Source organism: Zosterops lateralis (genome assembly GCF_965231275.1).
Source record: "Zosterops lateralis genome assembly, chromosome: 3".
In the NCBI taxonomy this organism is placed as follows: Eukaryota; Metazoa; Chordata; class Aves; order Passeriformes; family Zosteropidae; genus Zosterops; species Zosterops lateralis.
The window spans coordinates 41,214,763-41,225,383 of NC_139764.1; the positions used below are offsets into that span (position 1 = coordinate 41,214,763).

The 10,621-nt window shown below is 41.7% G+C and overlaps 1 protein-coding gene across 2 annotated transcripts in view; it reads left to right on the forward strand.

The window, feature by feature from the left end:
* Positions 1 to 10,342, forward strand: part of FAM120B (family with sequence similarity 120 member B) — a 70,261-nt gene extending 59,919 nt beyond the window's left edge. Inside the window, exon 11 of one of the 2 annotated variants that reach the window (XM_083857696.1) lies at positions 9,924 to 10,342. In XM_083857696.1, coding sequence (XP_083713822.1) covers positions 9,924 to 9,933 — 10 coding nt within the window. In that variant the 3' untranslated portion in view covers positions 9,934 to 10,342. The remainder of the gene's footprint in view (positions 1 to 9,923) is intronic. The other variant, XM_083857695.1, reaches the window with a different exon arrangement.
* The last annotated feature ends 279 nt before the right edge of the window (positions 10,343 to 10,621 follow it).

A 10,621-nucleotide genomic window follows, 5' to 3' on the forward strand; every position in this document is an offset into this window, starting at 1 on the left:
CCATTAGCATTGAAGGGAGGTGCCTGGTAAACTTTCCCACGCGCTGGCGGAGGCAAAGGCTTCTAAAGGTATCTCACGAGGTAACAGACGGCTGTGGCTGCACATGCTCCCTCTCTTTGGTATCTGCCTGTGATACAGCTGTACACTCACATCATTTGGCTGTATCTACTTGACATCTTGCTGTCTGTCACAATGAGGCACTTTGGGGCCATGTAGCACGCTTGCCCATTATCCTCAGTGCAAGCCAATAAATATACAGAGTATATGCCAATAAATATACAGAGTATATTATTATTATTGCATGTAACCTGTTTGTATACTGATTCTCTGGGTCCCAGATCATTCTGTTGTTGATTCCAAGTCTCCTTTGAATCCTATTCTTTATTGAATGTTCATCAGCAGAAATAGATGTTTTATTTTATTTTTTTTCTTTTGTTTTTCTGTTTTTCTGTCTTTTGTAGCAAGCATTAAAGTTTATTTTGGGCTGAGGAAAGTTATGCCCTTTGTGACAATGTGTTGTAGAGCTTTATTTAATCCTGTGGGGTATTTGGGTGCATTTTGTTGGGGGAGGGATGGAAGGAGTAAAAGAAAAAGCTGTAGAAATAGTGGAACTGGAGATCTAGACTCCTAGAAGGTGGCAATCTGTTAATTAGTGTTCTTGGGAAAACCTGTCTGTGATGAAAATAAAGCCCCATCGTTAAAATCAAGTGCATTTTCCTTTTCTGCCCCTGAATGTTGTTAACAATGTTGCACTCTGGTTAAGTAAAAATCTAAAACTGCAGTGAAGTGTTAGTAATCGGTTCCTGAGCAGATTCCCTAATGCTATTCACTTTTCCCTGCTAATCTTCCTGTGTGAGTTATAACAATGCAGCACCAAATGAGAAGGAAATGTCAGGTTATGTTTCAGGGCCAGCCTCCTGCCCACCCTCCATCTGTGCTGATGTCAGTGCTTATTGGAACATATGCTGCCTGTTGCTCACTGACCATCTGTTAGCTGAGCTGATGAAGTGTTCCCGTTGCTGGGACAACCCGGCCCTTGATTGCCAGTGGCACCGCAAACATTTTCTGCTCGGGTTTCACTTTTATCTGTGCTCTGGAATGGCAGCCCCGCCATGGCAGGGTTTACCCCATCCCTGCTTTTTCCTTCAGCCTGGGTGGGGACCGCAGTCAAAATTCAAGGTGCAAGATTTTGGGCAAACTACTAAAAGGCTGCAGCAGAGCTAATGTGCCTGTGAATTAACTGCTGGCATTACAGCTAGGACATGGGGCCAGGCATGCTTTCCAGTGGGAGCCCAGGGCTGAGGGAGCATGTCTGGTAGTGGTTAGAAAGTTTTTGTGATGAGACTGTGACTGGCATCATGCAGAAACACCCATAGCCCTGAAGACATGCAAGGCTACCAGAGGGATTTTTGGAGAAGAGCAAAAGCCAAAGGATGGGATATTTTTCCCTTAGTTAAGAGTCTCTTGTTCTGAGACTTCTGCATGTTTTAGTTGTGCCTGACAGCCACAGATCTTTTGGACATAACTGAATCCAAATGTAACCATTTTTTTATGGTGTGGGCCTTGGTTTAAGCCATAGCAGCAATAAAACCGTTTGCCTGCACACAGCCTTTTAGCAGCTCTGTCTGGTGAGCTTTGCCCCTCTCTTAAAAATGTCTACAAACATTAATCAATCCCCATGACAAGCCTGTGGGGCTGGCAGGTGGTATTCCCACTTTGCAGAGGGAGAAGCAAGTGTGGGAGCTGGCACTAGACGCGCGGCATGCCCACCTCCCAGCCTCGCCTGCTGAGATCACTCGACCAGATTGCCCTTCATTACACACCAACAGCCCCAGCCCTGCCACGGTGCCAAGAGGAGCTGCATTCCAGACACCAGGCCTGAGAAGGCTCTGTCCTGTAGTTCCTTCATCTTATATGTGAAGGGGATAGAGCAGCATCTGATAAATGGATGCTGTTGGTGAAGCTGACCACGATAGATAGGGTGAAATGTGACAGCTGTTAGGATACAGAAAGTCTGGATGCTTGGGAATGTTAAACACTCTGAAGCTGTGCAAGGTCTTGGTCTTTCACTTTCTGTCTTTCACTTCTCTGTTGGTATTCCTCAGTGTTTTCCTCACTGACCCTGGGATTTTGGTTCCTGGAGGATCTCTCAGCCCCAATTTTGAACCGAAGACTATCCAATCATCCTTCCATTTCTCTCACTCTCCTTCCCCCCAGCCTTGCCTCTTCCTCATTTTCTGAAAGTCTTTTCTCAGATGTATTGTCCCTTTGCAGTCCCTAGCTTGCAAAAGCAAACTTTTTTGTTTTTCATCCAGTCTATCCTTTTTGTTTCCTACCTCAATCCAGTCATTCCTGTAGCCTGGCCAGTCAGCTGTACTCTGGCTGGTCTTTCTACCAGCTCCCCCTACTTCCCATGCTTCTAAAATCCCCTTTTCTTTTGTTCCTATCACAAAAATCCTCTTCCCATTTTTGTCAGGTATCTATACCATCGTTTTGTAAGGCTAAATTGTAAGTTTTTCAGAAAAAAAGGCTCTTTATTTTTCATCCTATGCATCAATTTTTGGTTTAAATAAATGACTGAATAATACAATAATGTTGTGTGCTCAGAGACTACCTGACGTGTGCTAGAGCTGGATAAGATATGATCCATTCTGACGTAATCCTAGGTGTTAATAACAATGTACAATTTCTGCAGATGTTGCTATTTCAGGACATTCTGGCAGAACAGGCTGGTTTTACTCACCCTTGAAACAAGCACATGAACAAATTACCACAAAGCCAGCAAGGGTGAGGATTCACATTGCCTCATCTGCTTTGAGGGTCTTATTCTGTGGCACGTGTGGGGCAGTGCCCTGTGCTTGTGTCAAGCTGCATGCCAAATCTCTTACCTTGCCTTTGTTGTGGTTATGATAAAAGCATTTATCTGCAGTTTATCACAATTACCACAATGGAGCCTGAGCACTCTAAATTCCGACCTCTCTTGTGGCAACTTGTTTCATGCCAGTCTGCTTTTAAATCCACTTTGGCATCCTTGTTTGTTGCCAGAATGGTGCAAATGTGCCAGCATGTAGATGAAAATTGGACCGATCTTTTCTCCTCTCCAAGAATGTCGTAGACCTTGGGAGTTTTGGTACCTTTACAGACCTAGACAACTCTGCCTTTTGAATCAAAACAGAGCAGAATTTAACACTTTGCTTCAAGATTTGACAGCTTGATTTTCCCTCAGTCCAAAAATGTGAAGGAATACTAATATCATAAGTATTTTATAAGTCCATTATAAGTCCAGCCCCCAGTAGGATTTGTAGCTCCCAACTGAAAGTGCTGTTTTTACCCAGGGCAGGACTGCACATTTTGTGCAGTTTTTAGGCCTAGATTAAACAGTGGCCCTGCTTTCTACATGTGCAGAGAAGATGGATTGCACTGTGTCTTAACGGAGTGCTATTTGGACAGTGAGAGGGGCCATTTAAAGAGCTTTGAAGCCTTGAGATGCTACTAACAAGGTGGGATGAGGCACATACGTGTACTTTACCAGAAATGTGTAATGTTTGTGTGCTTCTAGGGAAGTGTAGGGGCCAAGGGTCATGTTGAAACTCCAGACAATAATTCCTTTGCTGCCATCATGGGCACCTATGGAAAGATCACTGTCCTCCCCTTGAGGAATGCCAGAGGTCTCTGCTGCTGTGCCTGTCTACAATTTGGAAGGCAAATCATAGATGTCTTATTGGAAGTACAGGTACAGGGGTCTGAGGTGCACACACAGCTTCAGCCTGCAGAAAGCAGAGGGACGGTTACACATTGCCTGTCTGATGTTGCTTAGGCAGGTGTACCAGCGCCAGTTACAGAAGCACTGCTGGGCTGCTAGGGGAGTTCATCAGCCAGGCAGTGTTTATTGACACTGTTAGAGAAATACTGATTTTTGCTAGCCAAGAACATGGTCTCTGCTGTGACTGGAGTGTCAGGCATTCAGAGCTCTGCTTAATCACAGCTTTAACACATTTCCTGAATCTGGATGTCTGGATCCTGTAAGAACAATAAATGCTTGCACTTCTGTGCTCTAAGGTTGGCAGTGAGGAGCTGTTGTGCATGTGCTTTTGTGAAAAAATCCCGTCCTGAGCCCAGTGCTGGGGTGGGCTGCCACCGATACCAGTTGTGCGAGGATTTGCCCTGCGCTGCCTGGGCTCTGGAGATCACTCTCTGCACAAATTAATTAAAAGATGCCTTAGGTAGGTGTCCAGCCGGCACAGAAGGAACCCAGCTCCGTTACTAGCCTGCAATCCCCAGTTTTCCAGCTGTCACTATGTAATACGGTCTCCCCCTCACGTAATTCCTTCCTGTAGTCCAATAGAAGTCCTTTAAAGAAGAAAAAAAAGAAAGAAAGAGGAACAACAAGCAAGTAATCCTGTCATACGATCTGCCCCAGTAGTTTGGGGCCTGTTTCTCTTTCAGGGGCTGTGAGCATGCTTTGAGGTGCACAATAGAGATGCCTTCTCCATTGACTGGGGAGCTCAATGAGCCAAACTGGGCAGCGGCCCCTGGAGCAGCAGCAGCAGCAGCAGTGGTGCAGCGCAGCAAAGGGCCCAACTGTTAACTGATTTAACACTCTGCCAGCTGCAGTCCCTGAGCTCTGAGAGGAGCGGCGGGCCTTTGAATATTACCTTTCAGCCAATTAGACATATGTCACTTCATAAAACCTCTCGTGTGAGCTCCCATCCAGGGGAGGATCTGCTGGGGACAAGGAGGGAGCTGCGTTACCTGCCGCCCTCCCGGCTGCTCCATCCCTCCCTTGAGGAGGAATTCCTGGTTGTTTCTGGCATCATTTTCAGCAGTGAAGCAAATGAGTATGCAGATATCAAGAGGACTGCAGGTGCCGAATGCAGAAGCTCAGCCCAACAATCAGTTTAACCAAAAAACAATGCCCATAAAGTTGTTAGTAGTGAGCTGCCTCTCAGGGAGAGTGTGCTTTATCCAAAGGAGGTGAAGCCAGCACAGCCAGGGTCTGCAGGGTGCAGAGTGCAGGGGGCATGAATGTCATGGATGCTTTTGTTCAGAACCAGTGTGGAAGGAAAAACTGTTCATCTAGGTCAAAGAAGAGACTTTTTCAGATTGATTGAATATTTTTATTACAGTAAGGCCAAAATTCTTATTTCAGTCATGTCAGTTTTTTTATGCTCCTTATATTAAAGCACTCAAAAATGCAATATTAAAATTCATGACAAAATGTCACAGATTATGGTAAGGCTTTAAAAAAAATATTTATTAAAATCTGTTTAAAGTAATTTGATTACAAAAGCCAATTTACTTTAACACCAAGTGAATTGAAGCTAAGAAGTTGTTGACAAAATTAATAAAATTTTAAGTATAAGGATTTTCTTTTCATAGTAATGTAAAAATCAAAGATCCTGGAGATGGGGACTCTAATGTACAGAAAGACATTTACTTTAAAATCCTGACCTAAATCCTTCAAGCTGGCACTTGTTGCTGACACTGTTGGTGAACAGAAATGAGTGAGCCAGAGCTGTGTGAATAATGTTTGGTTTTCCCCATGAAGATAAGACACTTTCATGGGGTTTGCACACTATCAGAACTCTAAAAAAAACTGTGTATGGCATGCAAGAAAAGAGGGAAATAGGGGGATGGTTTTGCTCCCATAACTTGGGAGAGAAGTACTCAAGCTAAGTTAGGCTAGTCTCTGAAAGAGTGTGAGCAATTTATTCAGCTTTGGCTTTTGGTTTTTGGTTTTCTTCCTCAGTCTCTTCAATCATCTTCACAGCAGGATGTTCTCTGCTTTAAACTTTCAGTGACCAGTAATCAGGCCACAGTGATTGCCAAGGGCAATGAGACAAAGTGGGTTTTGAGGTGATCCAAATGTGCAGGAATAGTCTTCAGGTATTCAGTCCTTTTCACACAAGAAGAAAGCCTTGAGCTTAATTTTTGAAAAAGAAGCTCTCTTTTCCAAAATCTCTCTCCTTGCAGTGTTTTGACCAGCTTCAGACAGTGATGACAGGATTATGGAGTGATAATATATAAACTGGAATGAGAAGCTATTTGGAAGATCTCAGGATTGTAGTCAGATAAATAATTTAAGCTGGCATAAGTTGTCAGTATTGATAAAAGCAGTAGATCCACACTTCCTCTGCTTCTGGTTGCTTGTTCTCACCCTGTGCTATTCTCTTCCTTTCACAGTACTTTTACTGGCTTAATGGTGAACTGGAGCAGATTCAGCTGGAGCTGGGAGAGGACAAGGGTATACCTGAATCTACTTTCCCCAGTCTAATTAATTGCATGAATACAAGCCCATGTTCCAGTAGGCAGGACAAGGTACCACCAGGATGGACAGTGGCAGCCAGGACATGGAGAGAGCAGGGCCACTTTTTTCCAGTGTTAGCACTATCTTATTGTCTCCACTGAAGGTTATTAAATTTCCATTTAACAAGGACAGTTTCCCATTCTTAGCAGCTTTGAAAGGATCAGCTTTCAAAAGAAGAGAGTTAAGGAGATCTTACAAAGCACAAGTGTCTTGTCCAGCCAACATCTGGTGAGCCAAGGTCAGACATTCCTCTTCCTCGTGGTTCCTGTGGTCAAAATTCTTCTGAAGCTCATTGCAGGTGTTGCTACCTCAAGACTTTGTTTAGACATATAAGCTTCCTCAGTGGGGTAGTTCAGAACTGCTAAGCATGTTTTTTGTTGACAATCTTCACTTTATCAGAGTACATAGTTCTTGAGTAAAAGAGAGACTCTGAACACAAGTAGGCAATTGATAATTTTAAATATACCATAATAAACAACATTATATTTTCCCCCTGTGGAATCACGTCAAGATATTTTCTTCACAGGTCTTGTATAACATGATTATTCTCTTTTTAATCTTTCTCTGCCAAATCTTCCCTGAAGTGATCCTGCAAACTATTCCTTTCAGTCAATTACTTGGTACAGCTCGGAACTTGCATATCTTTGTGCATTTGAATCCATTACTAATGCATAAGCATTCATCAGTTTGGCAGGAATGGACACTACACATCTGTAATTCATAAGCTTCAAGACAGCTTTTGGTGATGATGATTCAGGCATCCACTGAATGTCCAAATTCCCTTTGGCATCAGTTGTCCAGCCATAACTTGCTGGATCCAGCAGAGTGGGTTCACATTGCAGGAATCATCTCCAAATGCCTGCTTAATGGTTTGCATGCAGCTCATGCTGGAATAAGCAATCTTTGCATGGGGGAAGCTGGCTGGAGTCGATTTCATCCCTTTTGGCAGAGAAGGATTGATAATGGCATCAGTTGTTGCACTTTTAGAGACAAACAGATGGCATGTGAATTCTTGTAATTTCTGAAAGAAGCCTGATGAAAGCTCCCAGGGTTGTCCAAACACCGAGAAGTTATATTGATAATGACATTTTCTTTGCATGAGTTCTAGGGCTCCCAGTTTTCCTTTGTCTGAAAAAAACACCAACAGCATTGCATCCCCAGAAGACAGGCAGGCCAATCGATGCCCTGCATGCCTCAGTCCCGGGGGAGCACACTATTATATTTCTGTCAGTGAGTGATGCTTTGTGGCTGTTTTCTGACTCTCTCATGCATTAGCCAAGATCTATAATTCTGCTGGGTCGTGCCCATTGTTTGAGTGTGCAGTATAACACACATATTCCTTCTCTGAGAAGTCCTGTGTTCTTGTGGTGGTCTCTGACTAGGAAAAAGGAGACGATCACAGTGGAATTGAGATGTACTTTACTGTTGTGATTTACACACACACGCACACACACACACCATCTTTAAAGAAAGAATTTAATGAGGTTTGACTTGCTGATGGGACAAGAGAAAAACTTGTCTCTAATTTGGATTTCATGTCCTGCAGTTGTGTCCTTGAAATATTTGCTGGTAGTGGATCCTCTTGGATTTCTCAGTACCTTTTGTTGTTATTGTCTGGTAAATGCTTAACAATGTTTTAACTTTATGACTTTCTGCACCTTCGTGTAGTTCAAATGAGCAGAGATGCCTTGTTAACGCCACTCAGCCTTTGGACAAGTCTTTGTTAATAACACAGACAGATGGGATAGTGATGGTTTCAGGGGGGCTTTGGTGGATTGCTTTTTTTTCCCCCATCTGACTAAATAAACTAAGTCTTAGTCAAAGAGATTTATCCGTTGCTCTGTTCTTGCTGATGAGCTTAAGTCTTCCTTCTATCCTGTTAGCATTGTATGAAGAAGCCATGTGCATTCGACTTAATTCAGTCCTGAGGACTGAAAAGGCCACAGCTCACTCTCACTGCCTACTTTGATGTCTGCTGTCCTCTGCAAAACTGCTCTACGCAGCACCACTTGGATGCCTATTGATTTTTACTTGGTTGCTTTCAGCTCTGTGTTCAGCACTAAATTATCTTTGGCAAGCATATCCATCAACAAGTTGTCTGGATACGTGAGTTGTTTTCCCTTTGTCACTCTGGCTGATGCATACCTAGTGTCTCCTTCAAACCTGGTCCATTGGGCTCCAAAGGTTTTTTTTTTTTGGTTTTTTTTTTTTTTTTTTTTTTTTTTTTTTTTTTTTTCTCTCTTAGCTGAACTATTATTTATTAGCTTCTATTTTTTCTCTTTCAAAAGAATCACTCTTGCTTTGAGATAAAAGTTACTATGATATCTGGATTGACAATGACACTTCATGAAAAATGCAAAGATAGCTTGGTATGCAAAAGGGTTTTTCCCTGTGAAATATCCAAAATTTGGATTATCTATTTGAGATTTTTCAGTGCTGGTTTTTGGTTGCCTTTGCTTGAAAGTAAAATAGCAACCCCATCAGAAATTAGTGAACTCTTACATCTACAGTTTCTCTATTGAAAACAGCAAGGCCCCTGGTTCTTTGCAATGTTCCTTGTACCTCACTCCATGGTGTATTACATTTAACAGGCAATTGCTACTCCTCTGTCTTCTCAAGTATTTCAGGTGGGAGGAATATTTTGAAGGGCTGTGGGTTTTAAGTTTTGTGCTTATATCCCTTTGAAGACAAATTCACACTATTTGGATCCTGGTTTGTTGTTTTTCTAGAAAAATCTCCCTCTGCAGCCATTGCTGCTTTAACCCTTTGACCCAATGACATCCCAAACGATCTATTTTTGGCCATGGTTATTCATACTTTTCATAATCTTGAATATGTGATGCCTTACTTTTGTTCAAGTCTCAGGCAGCATGCTGAAACAGAATCTGGTTGCAGCTTTCAGAATGTGACTTTAGCTTAGAGCTTAGCATTCCAAAATTGTGTGAAGTGTTTGGACCCTCACACACTTTCTCTGTTGTTTCTAAAACAACATTGACTCCTCCTCTCTCCTCTTCTTACTTTCACTAATGTAACAAATTTGCAATAAAATATGGGTACAGGAGGCAGCAGCAAAGTTCACCATCATGTAAACATAAATAGAATGAGCACATGTAGAATGAAAACTGATATCATGGCATTCAGTTTTCATTTGATGGATTATCATCTTGGAAAAGCTAACCAGATTGACTGCTAAAATACACAGAGAAGTCCTGCAACAACAGCCAAAGCAAAGAGATAATGAAAGGTCTGATGATTCATATAAAAATAAAATATAATAAATCCATCCTAACTCAAAATTTGGCCTTTTGAATTATACCACTTAATTACCAGAGTTATTGATTAAGAAGAAAAGTGCTCTATTTCCACCTCAGAGAACACTCAAACAAAAATAGGAGGAGGAATAAAGATATTTTTTACACTATCCTTGACTTCCCTTCATCACACAGCATGTGAAATTTTAGCAGAAAGCCAGAATTTGTCAACTTCAGTAAGATACAACAGCAAAATAATGCAAAGATGGATTCCCATCAGAAAAAATGGCTTTCATTTAAATCTTTGCTTTATTCAACTCACATAAATTTCTAATATTGTTATTATTTTTCTGTCTCCCCTTTAGAACCAGATAGAGAACTCCCCTTCTACTGGATTGTCATGTACATCGTCTTGAAAACAGAAACCTTTCCATTCATTCTTTACTGTCTCTGCAATAAGAAGTGGCTTGACGGATCTGGACCTGAAAGCTGTTGAAATAGATATGTTCCTGGGAAGAATTTAATCTTTAATAATAAAAAAAAAAATTTAACAAAAATTTATGTGGTTGCAAATCCCCTCATTAGGCCCAGAGAGCAGTATTTGGTAGTGCCATAAATTAAATAAATACTATCCTCAGTAAACAACATCCTGTGCAGGACACTTAGAACAGTTCTCCCACTCACCCTGCCTTGATCACCTGCATTGGATGGTAGGTTTAATGGGTGGACAAATATGCAAGACTAAATAATCTGATTAATAAGGTGGATTGACTGCCTGTATAATGCTTTGTATTTTTGCTTAGATTTAGATGTTTCAAAAGGCCCAGAATGAGCAAGGCAGGGAAACTTGAGAATCATCCACCTAAACAAATTATTTAAAAATATAAGACAAGAAATTCATGGCAAGAATAGAGGAACTGAAGGAGCATGATATCTGCAGGATTTCTCCTTTGTGTTTGTATACTCTGATGTTTAATAAAATATTGGCTCTAGGCAAGGTTTTTCTCCATGTCTGAGAAATTTGTAATGTATCCCATACAGATTCTCTAAACCTAGTAAGTTT